Raw genomic sequence first — 23,298 nt, forward strand, 5'->3', positions numbered from 1 at the left:
AGTTCACAAATAGAGAAAGCTTGTAGACAGTGTGTGAGGGAGGATAGGCAGGTGATAGAGAAGGGGAGTGCTCAGACTGAAGATGTAGGGGAGAAGGAAGAAAAAGAAGATAGTAAAGTTCCAGTAGAAGTGATAGAGGCAGGTTCGATTTTGTCATTTAAAATATATGGGCAGGAAAGGGATGGAGGGTTATGGGCTGAGATGGCCTGTTTCTTTGCTGTAATGTTATATGGTTAAGTTGTTCGCACTGTTAGGGATAAACAATAAGAGGTAGACAATTTCTTAAATGCATTTATTTTAATGCTAGGAGCATTGTAAGAATGGTGGATGAGCTTAGAGCATGGATTGATACCTGGAAATATGATGATGTAGCTATTAGTGAAACATGGTTGCAGGAGGGGTGTGATTGGAAACTAATTATTCCTGGATTTCATTGCTTCAGGTGTGATAGAATCGGAGGGACAAGGGGGGAGGTGTTGCGTTGCCTGTCAGAGAAAATATTACAGTGGTGCTTTGGCAGGATAGATTAGAGGGCTCATCTAGGGAGACTATTTGGGTGGAATTGAGGAATGGGAAAGGTGTAGTAACACTTATAGGGGTGTATTATAGACCACCCAATGGGGAGTGAGAACTGGAGGAGCAAATTTGTAAGGAGATAGCAGATATTTGTAGTAAGCACAAGCTTGTGATTGTGGGAGATTTTAATTTTCCACACATAGGTTGGGAAGCCCATTCTGTAAAAGGGCTGGATGGTTTGGAGTTTGTAAAATGTGTGCAGGATAGTTTTTTTCAGCAAAACATAGAGGTACCAATTAGAGAAAGGGCAGTGTTGGATTTCCTGTTAGGGAATGAGATAGGTCAGGTGACGGAGGTATGTATTGGGGAGCACTTCAGGTCCAGTGATCACAAGGCCATTAGTTTCAGTATAATTATGGAGAAGGATAGGAGTGGACCCAGGGTTGAGATTTTTGATTGGAGAAAGACTAACTTTGAGGAGATGCAAAAGGATTTAGAAGGAGTGGATTGGGACAATTTGTTTTATGGGAAGAATGTAATAGAGAAATGAAGGTCATTTAAAGGTGAAATTTTGAGGGTACAGAATATTTATGTTCCTGTTAGGTTGAAAGGAAAGGTTAAAAGTTTGAGAGCACCATGGTTTTCAAGGGATATTGGAAACTTGGTTTGGAAAAAGAGAGATCTATAGTAAATAAAGGCAGCATGGAGTAAATGAGGTGCTCGAGGAATACAAAGAATCTAAGAAGAATCTTAAAGAAATTAAAAAAGCTAAAAGAAGATACGAGGTTTCTTTGGCAAGTAAGGTGAAAATAAATCCAAAGGGTTTCTAGTTATATTAATAACAAAAGGATAGTGAGGGATAAAATTGGTCAAGTGGAGAATCAGAGTGGACAGCAATGTGTGGAGCCAAAAGAGATGGGGGAGATTTTGAACAATTTCTTTTCATTGGTATTCGCTGAGGAGAAGGATATTGAATTGGGTAAGGTAAGGGAAACAAGTAAGGTAGTTATGGAAACTATGATGATTAAAGAAGAGGAAGTACTGGCGCTTTTAAAGAATATAAAAGCGGGTAAGTCTCCAGGTCCTGACAGGATATTCCCTAGGACCTTGACGGAAGTTAGTGTAGAAATAGCAGGGGCTCTGACAAAAATATTTCAAATGTCATTAGAAATGGGGATGGTGCCGGAGGATTGGCATATTGCTCATGTGGTTCCATTGTTTAAAAAGGGTTCTAAGAGTAAACCTAGCAATTATAGACCTGTCAGTTTGACGTCAGTGGTGGGTAAATTAATGGAAAGTATTCTTAGAGATGGTATATATAATTATCTGGATAGACAGGGTCTGATTAGGAACAGTCAACATGGATTTGTGCGTGGAAAGTCATGTTTGACAAATTTTATTTGAATTTTTTGAAGAGGTTGCTAGGAAGGTTGACGAGGGTAAACCAGTGATGTTGTCTATATGGACTTCAGTAAGGCCTTTGACAAGGTTCCACACGGAAGGTTAGTTAGGAAGGTTCAATCATTATGTATTAATATTGAAGTAGTAAAATGGATTCAACAGTGGCTGGATGAGAGAAGCCAGAGAGTAGTGCTGGATAAATTTGTCAGGTTGGAGGCCGGTGACTAGTGGTGTGCCTCAGGGATCTGTACTGGGTCCAATGTTGTTTGTCATATACATTAATGATCTGGATGATGGGGTGGTAAATTGGATTAGTAAATATGCAGATGATACTAAGCTAGGTGGCGATGTGGATAATGAAGTAGGTTTTCAAAGCTTGCAGAGATTTAGGCCAGTTAGAAGAGTGGGCAGAATGATGGCAGATGGAGTTTAATGCTGATAAGTGTGAGGTGCTGCATTTTGGTAGACCTAGTCAAAATAGGACAGAGATGGTAAATGGTAGGGCATTGAGGAATGCAGTAGAACAGAGTGATCTAGGAATAATGGTGCATAGTTCCCTGAAGGTGGAATCGGATGGGGATAGGGTGATGAAGAAAGCTTTTGGTATGCTGGCCTTTCTAAATCAGAGCATTGAGTATAGGAGTTGGGATGTAATGTTAAAATTGTAGAAGGCATTGGTGAGACCAAATTTGGAGTATTGTGTATAGTTCTGGTCACCAAATTGTAGGGAAGATGTCCACAAAGTAGAGTACAGAGGAGATTTACTAGAATGTTACCTGTGTTTCAGCACCTAAGTTACAGAGAAAGGTTGAACAAGTTAGGTCTTTATCCTTTGGAGCGTAGAAAATTGAAGGGGGACGATAGAGGTATTTAAAATAATGAGGGGGGTAGATAGAGTTGATGTGGATAGGCTTTTTCCATTGAGAGTAGGGGAGATTGAAACATGAGGACATGAGTTGAGGGTTGGGGGGCAAGAGTTTACGGGTAACACGAGGGGGAACTTCTTTACTCAGAGAGTGGTAGCTGTGTGGAACAAGCTTCCAGCAGAAGTGGTAGAGGCAGGTTTGATATTGTCATTTTAAAAAAATTGGATAGGTATATGGACAGGAAAGGAATGGAAGGTTATGGGCTGAGTGCAGGTCAGTGGGACTAGGTGAGAGTAAGTGTTCGGCACAGACTAGCAGGGCCGAGATGGCCTGTTTATGTGCTGTAATTGTTATATGTGGGGGAGACTTAAATTTACAATTACAACCAAAGTTAGACTCTTCCAGAAGAAAAACCTATGAAACAAAGTCCTTACATAAGAAAGTTAATACACTTTTTGAGGATGTTGGTCTAATTGATATATGGAGGGACCATTTCCCCAGCAGAAGGGATTACACTCATTATTCTGCCCCCCATTCTTTATATACAAGAATAGACTATTTCATAACATTCGGAAAAGATAAAGACAAAATAAACACCTGTGGAATTGGGACAATAGATGTAAGTGACCATGCACCTATGTATTTAGCTGTTGATTTTGACCTACAAATGAAAGAATACTATTTGGAAACTAAATTCAAGTCTACTCAATGATCCCTATTTTAAGGTGCAAATTAAAAAAGAAATTGGTCTTTACTTAGAATTCAATGATAATGGAGTGATTTCACCTCCCATTCTATGGGATACTCTGAAGGTTGTCTTAAAAGGGAAAATTATAGCGATATCTTCATATAAGGAAAAAAAGGAATAAACCATCAGAGAAATTGCAAAACAAGCTGAAGGAACTAGAAAAACACAAATTGAGTTTGGCACAGGCTACATTAGAGGAAATTTTAAAAATTAGGAATGAAATTAATAGTTTGGCTACACAAGAAATCAGGAAAAATCTAATGTTTCTGAAACAGAGACACTATGAAAGTGAATCGAAATCTATGAAAATAATGGCATGGAAACTTGAAAAACAAGATAGCAGAAAATACAATTCATAGAATTAGGGATCCAAGAACAAAAGTGATAAAAATACAAGCTAAGTGAAATTCAAGAAGCTTTTGAAGTGTTTTACAAAACACTATACTCCAAAGTTCCAGGGGGAAGCATAACCCAAATTGACACCTTCCTGAATTCTCTGGAGTTACCCACTTTAAGCGAAGAACAAAATAGAACGATGACTGCTGACATAACTGAAGCTGAACTAAAAACCACAATGTATGCTTAAATTAAGCAAGTTACCAGGATCAGATGGATATATTGGCAGAGTGGTATAAAGAATTAAAAAATGAATTAATTCCTGTTTTACTCCCCACACTGAACTGGGCTCTAAAAAAGGCGAATATGCCACCCAGCTGGAAGGAGGCGATAATCTCAACTATATCGAAAGAAGGCAAGGATAAAATGGAATGTGGATCATTAAGACCAATATCTGTTCTTAATGTAGATTATAGATTATTTACCTCCATCATGGCCAAACGATTAGAAGAGTTTCTACCCATACTGATACGTAATGATCAGACAGGTTTTATACAACAATGCCAGACTCAAGACAATATACGAAGGACACTTCACATTATGAATCATATACAAAAAAAATAAAATCGAAGCAATAGTGATAAGTATGAATGCTGAAAAGGCATTTGATTCGGTTAATTGGAATTTTCTTAACAGAATTTTACATAGATTTTGTTTACATGACACACTTATTAAAACTATACAGACACTATATGACAATCCTACTGCTAGGATTAAAATCAATGGATATTTATCAAATAGCTTTACTCTAGAAAGGGGCATGAGACAGGGTTTTGCATGGTCACCGCTACTCTTCGCATTATATCTGGAACCATTAGCTCAATACATCAGAGAAAATGAAGATATCAGGGGAATTACTATTAAAGGGACAGTGCATAAATTGACCTGTTACGCGGATGACATTTTGATCCATCTAGGGCAACCAATATACTCTTTAGCTAAATTGATGCAATCCTTTGAACAATATGGTTGATTATCAGGATCAACATAAATAAAACCCAATTACTTTCATATAACTATAGCCCAAGAGAAATTAAAAGTAGATATCCCTGGGCATGGCAAACAGAGTCTTTCAAATATTTGGGTATCATTATGCCAAAAGATTTGGCAAAATGATCAGAATGCAATTATCAGCCTATATATAAAAAAAGAAAGAAGATATAACAAGATGGAACCTAATTCCTTTTTTTAGTCTCAGTACAAGGATTGAATCCATTAAAAATTAATATATTGCCCAGACTGTCATATCTCTTTCAGACCCTACCAATAGAGATTAAGCAAAACCAATTCAATGAATGGAATAAAATGTTATCAAGATATATATGGCAAGGTAAAAGACCTAGAGTTTGTCTCAAAACTTTGCAATGGGGCCTGCCTTCTCTTAGAGATTATTATCTTGCAGCACAGTTGAGAGCTGTGATATGCTGGTTGTTACAAACCCCTAAGTTTCAGTTGCTGTGGGCTGTCACTTTAAAAGAAAGAGAGAAATGGAAAAGGTGTATCAGCCTGCCTTCCAGCATATTTACATTTTGTTCGCAGCGTGTTTACTTCTTACAAGGACAGTCACAGACACACACAGTCAGATGGAGAGAGAGAAAGAAAGAAGATAGAAGGGTTAAAACAAAGGACCTAGTGGCCAAAGGTCACTGGACTCTCCTAAACCCACAAAGGCGGGTTGATTATTGATCTAGTGCATACCAAATGTGTGATTGTCTCTTTGTTTGATCCATAGGAGTGGATATTTCTGCTTGGGAGTATCCTGTGAAGACCACTTGCCTGGGTGTGGTAACTCACTCGAAGATGGAACTCTGTGACAAATCACTGTTGATGATAATTTGTGTAATCCATATGTGGATTTTGTTGGATTATCCTGTGGCTACTATTTTTGTTAATCTGTCGCTGGATTTGGGTGTGTTATGTGGTAACCACTTGTGAGAAGGGATACTCTGTGAAAATCACTGTCGGTAATACGTTGTATGTTGCATCTGGATTGGGAGTACCTGGTGGAATCTACCTATGTGTTAGCCCTTGCCCAGGTGGTAGTTCCCTTTGAAGACGGTACCCCTGTGATAAGCTACTATTGGTGATAATTCCTAAGTGGATTTGGAACGACGACGGATAAGACCTATGGCGATTGTTATCCTGTTTTACCACCGTGGAACCTGTAGAATATGTCATAAATGCCTGCTCTTGGCATTCACCTTAGATTACAAATATCTCTCGCACATCATTTAATCTGTGGATGAACTGAACTTTCATACCTTACCATCTCAAGATTCTATGCCTGGTGTCCCCGAGCTAAATAGTTTGGGAGTTATATTTACACATGTTCATTTAAACTGTCATGGGTACGTGACATGTGCAATCCATCATATGGCGCTCAATGGAAAAACATTGAAGACAGGATACCTTCCATCCCCATACAGGCAATTTTGGCTGATAACAATCTACAAAGTTACATAAATACTACTGATAGCCCATGGGTGAAATGGACTCTTAAAATATGGAAAATTATTATAAAAGAATATAAACTAGAGGGAGATATTGCAATTCTTAAATGGTGTGCATATGACTCGGATTTTATGCCGAATAAACTGGATGCTAGATTTAAGGACTGGACAGCTAAAGGAATAACAGTTCTTTGCAATATAATGAAAGAAGGAACACTGTTCAGTTTTGAAATGCTTAAAGAGAAACACTTATTAGAAAAACAAGGTTTTTATCGGTATTTACAGATGCGACAATATGATAATAAGACACTTAAAAATGTAACCAAGGCAAGCACATGCTTGATAGAGCTATTTAGGAAAGCATATAATTCAGATAACGGTAGTAGAATCATTTCAAGTGTGTATAAGGTTTTGTCAAATCTTAAAACACATTCAACTTCATACATTAAAACAAAATGGGAGAAGGAAGGAGGGATAATTATATCTGAGGAAGAATGGACAATAATATGGAGGTATCAATGAATGGAAGTGTACCAGTTCACAGAAGTGGAGGGAGTTTGGGTGGAAAAACTTGATAAGATATTTTATTACACCTTCTCAGAAATCCCATTTTGATAGTAACCTCCCTGTTTGCTGGAGAAATTGTGGAAATCAAAATGCAAACTATTATCATATTTTCTGGGATTGCCCCATTATCAAACTATTGGAGGGGGATACACAATGCCCTAGAAGACATTTTTAAATGTGAAATACCCTTAGAAAGTAAGACCATTTATCTTGGGTATATACCTCAAGAATGGTTGAAAAGAGATAAATATTTAATGAATTTAATGAATATTTAATGGCTGGTAAAAAGATTCTTACCAGGAAATGGTTATCACAGGAGAGCCCAACTTTAAATGCATGGATGGAAATTACAATGGACATTTACAAAATGGAGACGATAACAGCATCTGTTAATCATAAGTTGGAACAATTTGATTCATACTGGGAAAAATGGTTTAACTGCATAACACCTCATAGGCCTGATTTTATTCTCACAAATCAATGAATATGTTGTAAAAGATCACTCCCTACTTGTACTTATTTTTCTCCTTTTGCTTGTTCTTTCTTTCCTCTCTTTTCTATAATTGTATACCTCAGATATTATGTGGAGACTTGTGGCAAATATGAATATATGATATATATGTACAGTATCTGAAATACATTTTATGAAAATGTTCGTTTGATGATGAACGTCAATAAAAAATAACTTACAAAAAAAAAGTGCACAGTTCACTGAAGACGAGCCATGCCAGTAGACAGGGAAGTGAAGATGTTTAACATGCTGGCCTTTATCAGTCAGGGCATCGAGACTAGGAATACGCACATCATATTGTAGTTACATAAATTGTTGGTGAAGCCATACTTGGAGTATTATATAGTTTGGTCACCCTGTTGTAGGAAAGGTCAAACTGGAGAGGGTGCAGAAGAGATTTATGAGGATGTTGTCTGGACTAGAGAGGCTGAGTTGTAGGGTCAAGTTTGCTATACTGTTCCTATATTCACTGGAGCCTAGGGGAATGAGAGGTGACCTCAGAAGTTTATAAAACCATAGGAATATTGGGAAGGTGAACAGTCATAGACTTTTCTCTAGTCCAAAACTAGAAGGTATGGGTACAAGAAGGGAGAGATTTAAAAGAGAGCTGAGAGGTACTATAACTTGTTTAGTGAGTACTTGGAGCGAACTGCCAGAGGAAGTGGCTGAGGTGGGTATAATTGGCCCATTTCAGAGACATATAGATAGGTTGACGGAGGGGAAGGACTTGGAGGGTTATGGGCTGGACATGGAAAACTGAGATGAGAGTGGTTGGCATGGCCTGTTTTCATGCTGTATTACACAGTGATGTTCTTCATCACGTCATTGACAGTGAAGAGACAAAATGTGATCTGCTCCCAGGAGTCATGTGTGCCACACTCATACAGGCAGGCGAAGCTGTGGGTGCCATGGACGTAGGCGAGGTCTGAGTAACCGCACGGTCCTGTCTGGATGACCCAGGGGCCACGCCAATGCCCTCTCCGGAGTGGGCTGGTGTTCAGGAAGACGCCCAGGTTGGTGCGGTTGCGGCAATGCCAGAAGTATTTGCGCTCGCCACACGGGTGTGTGTACAGGAGCCAGGACAAGCCATCCTCTGCAGCAGACTGACTGCCATTTGGCCCGTTGGGTGTGGGGAAGCTCGCCACGCTGCCCTGGCAGCCATCCTTGCTCTCGGGCAGACCCCGGGCCAGGCGGGCAATCTCAAAGTACCCGGGCTCGAGGCTGATGGCCTCCACGCGGGCCTGGCCACTTGTCCGGGAATTACAGTACAGAACACGGTTGTGGTTGGCGATGGTTATCTCAGCCATTTCGCACTCCACCCCTCGGTACTTGGTCAGTGGCTCCCCCACTGCCCAGTTCACCCCACCATCCTCGCTGTAGAAGTAAAAGGGGTGTGGGTGGGTGAAGAAGCAGGTTGGCAGGAGGCAGCATGGTTGCCGGATGATGTACACATAGGCGGGGATAACCAGCGTTCCACCCTCTGTCTGCACACCGTGGCCTGGCCCCACTGAGAACGTGGCCCAGCGGCGGATCCGTTGTCCGATCACTTTCTCCGTCACATCCCAGGGGCCAATCCATCTGCACCCCGCATCTCGGCTCAGCACGTAGCAGAGCTTGGCAGCGTTCTTCCCGCTGCATACCTGTTGCCATTCTGATACCCCATCCACAATGCAGTTGAAGAAGAGGTAGACTGTCCCTCCCCGGCGCTCGTACACGGGACATGGGTTCATGGAACGGTAGCCCACCATGCCGGCCGCCTCCAGCTCAACCTCATCTTCCCACTGGAAACAGGGAACATGCCAATCAATGTGCAGAGTGAACAGAGAGGGTCAGACTGTGTGGTGGGAATATGGTGAAAGGGTTCAGGTATAGGATAGAGATCAACAAATCATATACCATGCCACAGTCCTGTTCAATAATGCACACTCTCTGTATCACAGAACGTTACAGCACAGTATTGGGTCCTTTGGCCACGAGGTTGTGCTGACCATTTAACGTAACAAGACCAATCTAACATTTCCCACCCAGGTAGCCCTCCATTTCTCTTTCATCCATGTGCCTATATAAGAGTTTCTTAAATGTCCTTAATGTATCTGCCTCTGCCACCACTCCTGGCAGGGCATTCCACACCCACCACTCTGTATGTAAAAAGACCTACCAAAATGTCCCCTATACTTTCCTCCAGTCAGTCACCCTAATATTATGCCCTTTTGTATTAGCCATTTCCACCCAAGAGCTGTCCACTCTTACCATCTTGTACACTGCCATCAAATCATTGCTCATCCTCCTTTACTCCAAAGAGAAAAATTCCAGCTCCTTCAAGCTGTCCTCACAAGACTTTCCCAGTGCTCTGTAATACAGGTAGCATCCTACAAAATCTCCTCTGCACTTTCTCTACAGCTTCCATATTCATCGTATAATGAAGGGACCACAACTGAACACAATACTCCCAAGTGTGGTCTAGCCAGAGTTTTATTGATCTGAAACATTACCTCACGGCTCTTGAACTCAATCCTCCAACTAATGAAGGCCAACATGCCATACACCTTCATAACCCTTCTATCAACATACATGACAACTCTAAGGGATCCATGGGTGTGAACTCAAAGATTCCCGTCCCTCTACGCTTCTAAGAATCCTGCCATTAACTCTATATTTTGCCTTCAAATTTGACCTTCCAAAGTGAATCACTTCACACTTTGAATAAGAGAAAATCTGCAGATGCTAGAAATCAAGCAGCACACGCAAAATGCTGGAGGAACTCAGCAGGCCAGGCAGCATCTGTGGAAAAGAGTAAAGTCAATGTTTCGGGTCGAGACTCCTCAGCAGGATTGGTAAAAAAGAAGTCAGAACACAGAGGGTGAAGAAGTACCAGGTGGCAGGTGATCGGTGAAACTGGGAGGGGCAAGGGTGAAATAAAGAGCTGGAGAAGAAGGAATATGATAGGAGAGGGAAGAACACCATGGAAGAAAGGAAAGTGGGAGGAGTACTAGAGGGAGGTGAAGAGCAGGTAAAGCTATGAGGTGACAAAGGGAAAAGGGATGGGAATGGCTGGGGGGGGGGTGAGGAAGCAATTACTAGAAGTTTGAGAGATCAATATTCATGCCATCAGGTTGGAGGCTGCCCAGATGGAATATAAAGTATTGCTCCTCCAACCTGAGTGTGGCCTCATTGCAACAAAAGAGGAGGCCATGGACTGATATGTTGGAATGGGAATGGGAAGTAAAATTGAAGTGGGTGGCCACTGGGAGATCCCGCTTTTTCTGGCAGACGGAGCATAGGCGCTTGGTGAAGTGGTCTCCCAATTTACACTGGGTCTCACCAATGTACAGGAGGTCACATCAAGAGCGCCGGATACAGCAATTGATCCCAAAGGACTTACAGGTGAAGTGTTGCTTTACCTGGAAGGACTGTGCAGGGCCCTGAACAGTAGTGAGTAAGGAAGTGTCGGGGCAGGTGTGGCACTTGTTCCGCTTTCAAGGATAAGTATCAAGAGGGAGATCAGTGGGAAGGGATAAATGGACAAGTGAGTCTCATAGGGAGCAATCCCTGTGGAAAGCAGAAAGCTGGGGGGTGGGAGAAAGATGTGCTTGGTGGGATCCCGTTGGAGAAAGCAGAAATTACAGAGAATTATGTGCTGGACATGGAGTAGACTGCAGCAGGAATTGAACCCTGATCAGTAATTACTGGCCCTATATAAAGTGTTAGGCTTACTGCTACGTTACTGTGACACCCTCACTTCCACTTATTCCATTTTATACTTCTCATATTCCCATTTACCCAGATTCTACAACTTTCGGCTGCCAATAAACCACTTTGGATTGTGGGAAGAAACAGGAGCTCCTGGAGGAATGCATGTGGTCACAAGGAGAACATGCAGATTCCACAGACAGCAGCGGAGGTCATGACCAAGCCGGAATCATGCTCTCAAGGAACCAGCACCAACCTTCACTGTTCCATCATGAAAAGTCCCTCTCCGGAGCACCAGACTCTTCGCGTTCACATCACTGGATGAATTTCGCTTCTCGGCAAATGCTAAGAAGACTGCATCTCTCTCCAGGTAAAGGAGGGAAGGTATACGATACACAGTTCCACTCTTCTTCTTCTCGAACAAGGTGACTGCACCTGGTATCTGGTCCATGGCCATGGTCACCCACCCCTGTACAAGGAACTGAAGGAGAACTGTGTAAATAGTTAGTGAGGCCACACTTGGAGTCACACAGTCAACATGCCGAAATAGGCCCTTTGGCCCGTGTAGTTCATGCCAAACTGCTATTTTGCCTAGTCCCGGACCAAGGCCCTCCATACCCCTGTGCTTATCCAAACTTACTGAAATCAAATCCCTCTCCACTACTTCCACTAGTAGTTTATTCCACACTCACCTCCTACTGACGGAAGAAGTTCCCCCTCATGTTCCTTTTAAATATATTACCTTACGCTCTTAACCCATGAGCTCTGGTTGTAGTCTCATCCAACATCAGTGGAAAAAGCCTGCTTGTACTTAACTATACCACTTTTCCTGTAACTCAGGTCCTGAAGTCCCAGCACCATCCTTGTAAATTTTCTCCATACTCTTTCAATCTCATTGACATTGTATACAATGTACAGTTTTGGTCAAACTATTATAGGAAAGACATGATTAAAATGAAAAGACATAGTTAAAATGCCAGCTAAAGAAGACTTTAATTATAGGGAGAGGCTAGGACTTTATTCCTTGGAATGTAGGAGGCGACAGCATTACAAAAATATTTAAAGCTATGAGAGGGAGGCAGAGATTAAATGGATGGTAACAATCTTTTCCCCAGAGTAGGGAGCCAAAATGATGGGCATAGAGAGGGTAAAGATTTAAAAGAGACCTGAGGGGTAAATTCTTCATGCAGAGGGTGGTGAGCAAATGGAGTGAGGCATATACAACAGTATCTCTTAAGAAGCACTTGGACTTCCTGCTTCCATCAGGAAGAAGGTACAGGAGCCTCAAGAACAAGAGAAAAGCTGCAGCTGCTAGAAATCCAAGAAACACACACAAAATGCTGGAGCAACTCAGCAGGCCAGGTCAGGTGGTATTTATGAAAAAGAGTATAGTTGATGTCTCTTGCCCAGACCTGAAATGTCAACTACAGTATACTCTTTTCCATAAATGCTGCCTAGTCTGCTGAGTTCCTCCAGCATTTTGTGTGTGTTGATGTGAGTCTCAGGACTTGCCAGCACCAGGTTAAGGAACAGTTATTAACCATCAGGCTTTTGAACCAGGGGGATCACTTTACTCGCCCCTCACTGATCTATTCCTTTGTATTCCTATGATTTTCATCTCATGTTCTCAATACTTACTGCCTATTTATTTATTATTTTGCTTTTTTCACTTGGAGTTTGCTGCCTTTTGCTCATTGGTTGTCCATCTTGTGGGTGTTCTTTTCAAATGTTTTTATTGTTTCTTGTATTGAGTGTGAATGACCACAAGATAACAGATCTCAGGGATGTATCTGGTGTCCTGTATGTACTTTGAACTTTGGATAGGTACATGGAGGAGTGGGGTTTGGAAGGATATGAGCCAAACACAGGAAGTTAGGCCCAGGAACCTGTATCTGTGCTGTATTGCTGTATCCTGGCATCACCCTGATTAAATCTCCCTCTTTATAATATTTTAATTATTCTTTGCAACTTCATAAAAGAAGAATCACTTGACTAGCCCACTGCTAATCCCTCTAATATAATTTATTTTTATTTAATTTTGCAAAACAACGTGGAGTAGGCCTTTCTGACCCTTTGAGCCACACCTCCCCAGCAACCCCAACAAACTAGATTTAACCCAAACCTAATCATGGGACATTTACAATATTCAGTTAACCTAGCCGGTATGTTTTTTGACTGTGGGAAGAAATTCATGCATTCCACGGGGAGGACGTATGGAACTCCTTGCAGAGGGACACCAAGATTGAACTCTGACCCAAACTGTAATGGCATTGCACCAACTGTTATGCTACTGTAGCACCCAGAAGTATTTCTTAGTATGGTAAAGTGGACTCCTAACTTCACAATCTATCCTGTTATAATCTTGTACCTTATTGTTTACCTGCTCTGCACTTTCTCTGTAGCTGTTATACTTAATTCTGCATTCTGTTATTGTTTCATTCTTAAGTTGAAAGAAGAGGAATTATATTGTTAAGTTGGTTCACCTCATGCAGAGCTTCCTTCTCCTAGAACCCTTCCTTAGCACTTCAACTTCACGTTCAAAGTACATTTATTATCAATGTATACAGTACACAACCTTGAGATCTGTCTTCCTGAAAGCAGCCACAAAACAAACACCATAGAACCTGTTCAAAGACCTTCCCCACCACCACAAAGACCCAACATGTAAAAAAAAGGAACAAATCTCACAAACAGCAAAAAGTGAGCAAGTAACACACAGGGCATTACACATCAAACCACAGACGGTCCAGGAGTGACAGCCAACAAGTCAGTTAGTTCAGTGCTGTGTCGATGGCTGCAGCCCACAGTCACAGAGTCCGTTCTGTGCGAAAGTGCCTCAATCAAATCACATAGAAACATAGAAAACCTACAGCACAATACAGGCCCTTCAGCCCATAAAGCTGTGCCAAACATGTCCCTACCTTAGAAGTAGCTAGGCTTACACATAACCTTCTATTTTACTAAGCTCCATGTATCCATCCAGGAGTCTCTTAAAAATCTCTATTGTATCCACCTCTAACTCCGCCGCCGGCAGCCCACTCCACGTACTCACCACTCTCTGCATAAAATACTTACCTGATATCTCCTCTGTATCAACCTCCAAGCACCTTAAAACTATGCCCTCCTGTGCTAGCCATTTCAGCCCTGGGAAAAAAGCCTCTGACTATCCACACGATCAATGCCTCTCATTATCTTGTACACCTGACACCTGTATCAGGTCACCTCTCATCCTCGTTGCTCCAAGGAGAAAAGGCAGAGTTCACTCAACCTATTCTCATAAGGCATGCTCCCCAATCCAGGCAACATCCTTGTAAATCTCCTCTGCACCCTTTCTATGGCTTCCACATCCTTCCTGTAGTGAGGTGACCAGAACTGAGCACAATACTCCAAGTGCGGTCTGACCAGGGTCCTATATAGCTGCAACATTACCTCTTAGCTCTTAAACTCAATCCCATGATTGATGAAGGCCAATGCACTGTATGCCTTCTTAACCACAGAGTCAGGCTGCGTAGTAGCTTTGACTGTCCCATGGGCTCGGACCCCAAGATCCCTCTGATCCTTCACACTGCCAAGAGTCTTACCATTAATACTATATTCTGCATCATATTTGACCTACCAAAATGAACCACCTCACACTTATTTGGGTTGAACTCCATCAGCCACTTCTCAGACCAGTTTTGCATCTATCAATGTCCCGCTATAACCTCTGACAGCCCTCCACACTAACCACAGCACCCCCAACTCTTGTGTCATCAGCAAACTTACTAACCCATCCCTCCACTTCCTCATCCAGGTTATTTATAAAAATCACAAAGAGCAGGGGTCCCAGAAACAATTCCTGAGGCAAACCACTAGTCACCGGCCTCCATGCAGAATATGACCCATCTACAACCACTCATTGCCTTCTATGGGCAAGCCAGTTCTGGATCCACAAAGCAATGTCCCCTTGGATCCCATGCCTCCTGACTTTCTCAATAAGCCTTGTATGGGGTACCCTATCAAATGCCTTGCTAAGATCCATATACACTACATCTATGGCTCTACCTTCATCAATGAGTTTAGTCACATTCTCAAAAAATCCAATCAGGCTCATAAGGTACAACCTGCCTTTGACAAAGCCATGCTGTCTATTCCTAATCAAATTATGCCTCTCCAAATGTACATAAATCTTGCCTCTCAGGATCTTCTCCATCAACTTACCAACCACTGAAGTAAGACTCACTGGTCTATAATTTCCTGGGCTATCCCGACTCCCCTTCTTGAATAAGGGAACAACATCCATAACCCTCCAATCCTCTGGAACCTCTCCCATCATCATTGATGATTCAAAGATCAGAGGCTCACCAATCCCACAGTAGCCTGGGGTACATCCCATCTGGTCTTGGTGACTTATCCAACTTGATGCTTTCTAAAAGCTCCAGCACATACTCTTCCTTATCATCTACATGCTCAAGCTTTTTAGTCTGCTGCAAGTCATCCCTACAATCGCTAATATCTTTTTCCGAAGTGAATACTGAAGCAAAGTATCATTAAGTACCTCTGCTATCTCCTCTGGTTCCATGCACACTTTTCCACTGTCACACTTGATTGGTCCTATTCTCTCACATCTTATCCTCTTGCTCTTCACATTTTTGTAAAAGAACATAAACAAAAACACATGGAACATGAACTGCAGCGTTCTCAAAAGTGAGTACACAGCTGCAGAGCACATTCAGCACTGAGGATATTAAACATCAAACTGCAGAATCCCCCAAACATAAGCACACAACCTGGGATGCATTCAACACTGAGGATATTAAACATCACACCACAAAGTCCTCCAAAAAAGAGTCCATAGCCATGAGCATATCTAACCTTGCAGCATGGGACCCAAGATTCCTGGGCCTTCCATCGGCAGCAACAAGAGGGAGACTGATCAAACGCAGGCAGACAGCGCCAAACACTTATTCATTTTCCGCTGTCATCTTCATTGGTTTTAATGCTTTAATCAGCGTAGAGTAATGGAGCCACCACGAGGCTTGTGTTCTGCTATTAGAAAGCAACAGCCACCCCTGTACACTCTGCCTTCAACCTTGCCAAATCTCTCAGGAGATAGCAAAAAACACCAGATCAACTCAAAAATAATGGAAATTAAAGGGTGCAATTGTTCCCAGTTCAGGAGAAATATATTTAAACGAAGAGTAGTAGTTTTGTGAGCTGTCTGCAGGATCTGGCTGTTGGTCACTAGTGCCAGCTTGCCTTTCAGAATCAGAATTTTACAGTCAATCAACCGTACACACGTACACCGCCAAACATGACAGTGTTCCTCCAGACCAAAGTGCAAAACACATGAAGTAATATTATCACAATTAATAAGGTGCATTCTTAACACAAGTTAAAAAGTAAACAGCATAATGATATTGGAGCCTCACATGTGATGAGATGTGGGTGGTGGCAGAGTTCAGTAGTCTTACAGCCTGGGGGACAAAACTGCTTCCCATCCTAACAGTCCTTGTCCCACCGCTATGGTACCTCCAGACCGATGGTAGAGGGGTCAAAAAGACTGTTGGACAATGGGAGAGCTTACTGACAATGCTAAGGGTCCTCATTTTATTTTGCTAAAAAGAGGTAAGAGGGATAGGTTAGCAGGTCATTGATGGAATGAGCTGAGGGGGAGGAGGGAAGTGTAGATAAGGGGTACTACATGGGTTTAGTCATCATCTTATACACCTCTATCAGGTCACCTCTCATCCTCTGTCGCTCCAAGGAGAAAAAGCTGAGTTCACTCAATTTGTTTTCATAAGGCATGCTCCCCAATCCAGGCAACATCCTTGTAAATGTCCTCTGTACCCTTTCTATGGCTTCCACATCCTTCCTGTACTGAGGCAACCAGAACTGAGCACAATATGCAAGACAAGTTCTTCATTGAATCTCGGTACATGTGACAATCAAAAAATTATAATTTCATAAAAGCAAGGGTGCTGGAAATACTCAGTAGGACAGACAGCATCCGGGGACGCAGTGGCAGAAATGACCTTTTAGGTCTATCAACCTTGCCTTTCCTGCAGACCAGCACTCTCTTTTCTACAGCAGTCATAGACAGAAAGGAAACAGGCCATTTGGCCCACTGAGTTCATGTCTACCTGAACAAGTCCCATTAGCCTGTGTCTGGTCAATATCCATTGATCGATCTTCTTCTTTGGGATGTATCTACCACATGCCTTCCAAATTGCTCCCAGAAATTCCAGCCATTGCTTTTCTGCTGTCATCCCTGCCAGTGTCCCCTTCTAATCAACTTTAGCCTGCTCTGCTCTCTTGCCTCTGTAGTTCCCTTTACACCAATGCAATACTGATACATCTGACTTTATTCTCCTTTACAAATTGCAGGGTGAATTCCATCATATTAAGATCACTGGCCCCTAAAGGTTCCTTTTTCAGAACTCTAAGAATCTACAAATTCCCCCTCTTGGGATCCAGCACTAACCTGATTTTCCCAATCTACTTGCATATTGAAATCCCCTATGACTATCAAAACATTGCTCTGTTGACATGGCATTTTCAGAATCAGAATCAGGTTTATTATTACTGGCATGTGTCATGAAATTTGTTAACTTAGCAGCAGCAGTTCAATGCAATACATTATATATAAGAAAAAATAATAACTAAGTAAATCTTATTCAGTATACATATATTGAATAGATTAAAAATCATGCAAAAACAGAAATACTATATATTTTTTTTTATAAAGGTGAGTAGTGTCCAAGGGTTCAATGTCCATATTATGAATTGCATTTAGCAACTGGATGTCAGAGGGGAAGAACCTGTTCCTGAATCGCTGAGTGTACTTCCTACCCGATAGTAACAGTGAGAAAAGGAATGCCCTGGGTGCTGGGGGTCCTTAATAATGGGCGCTGCCTTTCTGAGACACTGCTCCTTAAAGACGTCATGGGTACTTTGAAGGCCAGTACCCAAGATGGAGCTTCTTTTGGTCCTGCTCAGTAGCCCCCCCCCCCCCCATACCAGACAGTGATACAGCCTGTCAGAATGCTCTCCAAGGTACATCTATCTCCCATTGTAACCTGTAGTTCACAACTTTGCTACTTTTTGGAGGCCTGTATATAACTCCCATCAAGGTCTTTTTAACCTTGCAGTTTCTTAACCCTACCCATAAGGATTCTATATTTTCTGATCCTGTCATCTCTTTCTAAGGTTTTGATTTCATTTTTTACTAACAGAATCACCTCAGCCCTTCTGCCTACCTGCCTTTCAATACGATGTGCATCCTTTGACATTAAGTTCCTAGTTATAATCTGCTTTCAGCCATGATTCAATGATGCCCACAACTTCATAAATGCCAATCTGTAACTGTGCTACAAGCTAATCTACCTTATTCTGTATACTGCGTGCATTCATATAACACCTTCAGTTCTGAATTAATCACCCTTTTTGATTTTGTCCCCCTTTAATATTGTAAACCATCCTGCTGTCTGCAATTTTATCATTAGCCTCTCCTTGCTAGCAGTCTCATTACACACTGCCTCTGTTTGTAAACATACTGCCCTATCCTCAGCACTATCACTCCAGTTCCCATTCCCCAGCCAAATTAGTTTAAACCCTTCCGAACAGCTCTAACAAACCTGCCGCCAAGGATATTGGTTCCCTTCAGTTTCATATTTAACCAGTCCCTTTTTTACAGGTTGTACCTTTCCCAGAAGAGCCTCCTGCACCAGTTCTTCAGCCACACATTTACCTGCTCCTATTCCTACCCTCACTGGTGTGTGGCACAGGCAATAATCCAGAGATTACTACCCTGGAGGTCCCGTTTTTCAGCTTTCTACCTAGCTCCTTAAAATCTCTCTTTAGGATCTCCTCACCTTTCCTGCCTATGTCATTAATGCTAATATGAAGCAAGACTTTTGGCTGCTCACCCTCCCCCTTTAGAGAGTTGTGGACCCGATCCGAGACACTTCTGACCCTGGCACCTGGGAGGCAACATATCATCCGGGTGTCTCTATCGCATCCACAGAATCTCATCCCTATTCCTCTGACTATGGAATCTCCTATCACCACTGCAGCCCCCTTCACCTCTCTTCTCTTCTGAGCCACGGCACCAGACTCAACGCCAGACCCGGTGGATGTGCACCACCCCTCTCCAGTAGGTCGTCCCTCTCAACAGTATCCTATCTGTCACTTCTTCAGCCTCCTGCATGAGCTGAAGGTCATCGAGCTGCAGCTCCAGTTTCTTAACACATTTTCTGAGGAGCTGCAACTCAGCGAACCTGGTGCAGATGTAGTTATTGGGAGCCTGGAGGTTCTCCAGAATTCCCACATCTCACACACAGAACACAACACAGCCCCCAAAGCCATTCTCACTGCACTCACTGTGCCCTAACCGACGAGGAATGAAGAATAAAGAAAAAAACACTTGGGAGATGCTTACCTCACCCAAGCCTGATGAGCCAGAGCCAAAGCCTCACCACTCTGAAACTGGCCTACCCACACAATGGCCTCTTACACCGGCCTTATTTTTATTTGACTTTGCTAATGAATCTGTTCACTGATTGGGCGCAGTTCAATAAATCTTCAATTGTGGACCTGCATGAAATCTCCTCTTCTTTTAGCACACCCATTCACTGATAGGGAGCAGTTCAAACTCCAAAGTTTAATTGGAAGGGGTCACAAGCAGGAATGACAGCAGAGCAGCGATGGGTGGAGTTTCTGGGAGCAATTCAGAAGACACAGGCTAAATATAGACCAAAGAAAAATAAGTATTCTAAAGGCACGTGGCTGACAAGGGAAGCCAAAGCCAACATAAAACCAAACAGAGGGCATATAATAGAGCAAAAATTAGTAGAAAGTTTGAAAATTGGCAAGCTTTTAAAAATCAACAGAAGATTAAAAATTCAAAAAGGACGAAAAGATGGAATACAAAAGTAATCTAGCCAATAATACTAAAGAGAATACCAAAAGTGTCTTCAGATACACAGAGTAAAAGAATTGTGAGAGTGGATATCGGACCACTAGAAAATGATGTTGGAGAGGTGGCAATGAGGGAAAAGGGAATGATTAACCAATTAAGTATTTTGCTTCAGTCTTCACTGTGGAAGATACTTGCAGTATGTCGGAAGTTCCACAGTGTCAAGGAGTGCAGAAATGAGGTGCTTGCGAAGCTGAAATCTGAAGGTAGGTAAGTCACCTGGACCAGATGGACTACACCCCAGGGTTCTGAAAGAGGTGGCTGAAGAAACTGTGGAAGCATTGGTAATAATTTTTTAAGAATCACTAGATTCTGGAATGGTTCCAGAGAACTGGAAAATTACAAATGTTACACCACTCAAGAAAGGAGAGAGGCAGAAGGAAGGAAACTACAGGCCAGTTAGTCTGACCTCAATGATTGGGAAAACGTTGGAGTCCAATAAAAGATGAGGTCTCAGGGTATTTGGAGGCACATGATAAAACAGGCCAGAGTCAGCATGGTTTCCTTAAGTGAAAATCATGCCTGACATATCTGTTGGAATCCTTTGAGGAAATAAGTAGGTCAGACAAAGGAGAATCCGTGTACTTGAATTTTCAGATTTTTGACAAGGTGCCACACATGAGGCTACTTGACAAGTTAACAGTCCATGGTATTACAGGAAAGATACTAGCATGGATCGAGCACTGGCTAATTGGCAGGAGGCAAAGAGTGAGAATAAAGATAGCCTTTTCTGGTTGACTGCCAGTGACATGCAGGGCCTGATGTTCGGATTGGTACTTTTTACGTTATATATCAATAATTTGGATGACGGAATAGATGGCTTTATAAAGTTTGCTGATGATATGAAGACCGGTGGAGGGGTATATAGCGGTGGAGGGAAGCAGAGAGGCTGCAGAAGAACTTAGACTGATTAGGGGAATGGGCAAGGAGGTGACAGATGGAGTACAGTGTTGGCATGTGTAAGTCCGCACTTTGGTAGCAATAAAAGTGTCGAATATTTTCTAAATGGAGAAAAAAATAAAAAATCTGAAGTGCAAAGGGACCATGATTCCTCATGCAGGATTTCCTAAAGGTTAATTTACAGGTTGTGTCTGTGCAGAGGAAGGCAAATGTGACGTTAGCATTCACTTTGAGAGGACCAGAATATAAAAGCAAGAAGGTAATGCTGAGGCTTTAGAAAGCACTGGTGAGTCCTCACTGGGAGTATTGTGAGCAGTTTTGAGCCCGTTATCTGAGAAAGGATGTGCTGACATTGGAGAGGTTCACGAAAGTGATTCCGCGATTGAAAGGCTTATAATATCATATGAGGAGCATTTGATGGCTCTGGACCTGTATTCTCTGGCATTTAGAAGAATGGGGGGGGGGGGGGGGGTTCGGGAATCTCATTGAAAACTATCGAATATTGAAAGGCCTTCATAGTGAATGTTTCCTATAGTGGGGGGGGGGGGGGTCTAGAGCCAGAGGCATAGCCTCAGAATAAAGGGACGTCCGCTAAATGAGGAGGAATTTCTTTAGAAAGACCGTGGTGAATCCGTGGAATTAATTGCCACAAACGGCTGTGAAGGCCACGCCATTGGGTATACCGTACTTAAGGCAGAGGTTGATCGATTGATTAGGCACGGCGTGAAAGGTTACGGCGAAGGCAAGGAATTGGGGTCGGCAAGGAAAATATATACAGACTTGATGGGCCAAGTAGCCTAATTCTGCTCTTATTATCTTAACGGTAGATGAACAGCGTGGGCCGAAGGGCCGGTTTCCGTCTCGGTAAGAATCCTGGGATCTATGCGGAGGTATTATCCTTCAGTGCGGACACGTAACCCGAAATTAACAATGTAATTGCCTTGAAATCCACTGAAGACCGAGGCCTCACCACAGACTCCGGGCCCAGGTGCAGACGAAGTCCGACCGTCCGTTCTCGTCCCCGTCCCCACTATCACCATGGTAACCGCTCCTGCGGTATCGCGCATGCGTGAGGCACAGTCCGGTCACCAGGCTTCCGGGATCTCTCAAAGCTTTATTCGCCACAAATGAAAGACTTTTGAACCGTGTTTGGCATTGTAACGCAGAACTGTAGCAGCTTATCTGCGTATAACAAATGCAGAAAAAGCAGGCTATTCAGCTCTCGTCTCTGATGTCCCATTCAGAACTTACATAGTTGTACCATGGAGAGCATTCTGACAGACTACATCACTGTCTGGTATGGAGGGGCTCCTGCACAAGACCGAAAGAAGCTGCAGCTGGTTGTAAATCTAGTCAGTTCCATCTTGGGTACTAGCCTACAAAGTACGCAGGACATCTTTAGGGAGCAGTGTCTCGGAAAGGCAACGTCCATTATTAAGGACCCCCAGCACCCAGGGCACGCCCTTTTCTCACTGTTACCATCAGGTAGGAGGTACAGAAGCCTGAAGGCACACACTCAGCGATTCAGGAACAGCTTCTTCCCCTCTGCCATTCGATTCCTAAATGGACATTGAATCTTTGGACACGACTTCACTTTTTAAAAAATTTTCTGTTTTTGCATGTTTTTAAAATCTATTCAATATATGTAATTGATTTACTTGTTTATTTTATTTTTTCTCTCTGCTAGATCATGTATTGCATTGAACTGCTGCTAAATTAACAAATTTTATGTCACATGCCAGTGATAATAAATCTGATTCTCACTTGTCTATGCCACACTGGTGATTAACAGCAAATCTCATTGTTTGAATTATATCCGTCAACACCCTTCCTTTCCAAATACCTGTACAAAAGCCCTGTAAAAGCAATTTTAAAAAACTGTCATTGGATTGAGCAGTATCTCGACACTTTGTGCCGATGAAGGGTCTCGGTCCGAAACATCGATTGTTTATTCCCCTCCATTGATGCTGCCTGACTTGCTGAATTTTCCAGCAATGTGTGTGTGTTGTTCAAGGTTCCAGGCATTTGCAGAATCTCTTGTGTTTTGGATATTTGGAATAACTTTCCAAACTCTTTTTGAAATTGTTTATTGTAGCTGCCTCTACCTTTGATTCTGGCTGCTCGTTCCAGATCTTCTTCACCACCTGGGCTACCTACATTCCAGAGAAAATAAACGGTGAAAAAAGGATGATGTAGACACAAGAAGAATCAGACATACTTTGTATGCTTTTATAGACTTTATTCATACTTTATTCAAACACATCACTGAACACTAGTGTGGGTCTGTTAACTGTCTC

General features: G+C 42.4%; 2 protein-coding genes across 5 annotated transcripts in view; both read right to left on the reverse strand.

Moving 5' to 3' along the window:
* Positions 1–3,122: 3,122 nt before the first annotated feature.
* Positions 3,123–22,069, reverse strand: LOC132390990 (sialidase-4-like). Of its 3 annotated transcripts, none has more exons than XM_059963569.1 (3): positions 21,972–22,069; positions 11,402–11,626; positions 3,123–9,236 (listed from the first exon to the last, which is right to left on the reverse strand). In XM_059963569.1, the coding sequence occupies exons 2-3, from the start codon at positions 11,600–11,602 to the stop codon at positions 8,253–8,255; spliced, it is 1,185 nt and encodes a 394-aa protein (XP_059819552.1). In that variant the 5' UTR covers positions 11,603–11,626; positions 21,972–22,069; the 3' UTR covers positions 3,123–8,252. The 3 variants fall into 3 exon arrangements, with proteins under 3 accessions (XP_059819552.1, XP_059819554.1, XP_059819551.1); XM_059963571.1 differs by having other exon boundaries at positions 21,942–22,026; XM_059963568.1 differs by lacking the exon at positions 21,972–22,069 and having other exon boundaries at positions 11,402–17,789.
* Positions 22,070–22,982: 913 nt separating this feature from the next.
* The window catches only part of pgm2l1 (phosphoglucomutase 2-like 1), a 158,551-nt gene continuing 158,235 nt past the window's right edge, over positions 22,983–23,298 (reverse strand). The window contains exon 14 of one of the 2 annotated variants that reach the window (XM_059963567.1): positions 22,983–23,154. In XM_059963567.1, the coding sequence (XP_059819550.1) occupies positions 23,151–23,154 (4 nt within the window). In that variant the 3' untranslated portion in view covers positions 22,983–23,150. The remainder of the gene's footprint in view (positions 23,155–23,298) is intronic. The other variant, XR_009511050.1, reaches the window with a different exon arrangement.

This window comes from Hypanus sabinus, chromosome 3 (genome assembly GCF_030144855.1).
Source record: "Hypanus sabinus isolate sHypSab1 chromosome 3, sHypSab1.hap1, whole genome shotgun sequence".
Classification (NCBI taxonomy): Eukaryota; Metazoa; Chordata; class Chondrichthyes; order Myliobatiformes; family Dasyatidae; genus Hypanus; species Hypanus sabinus.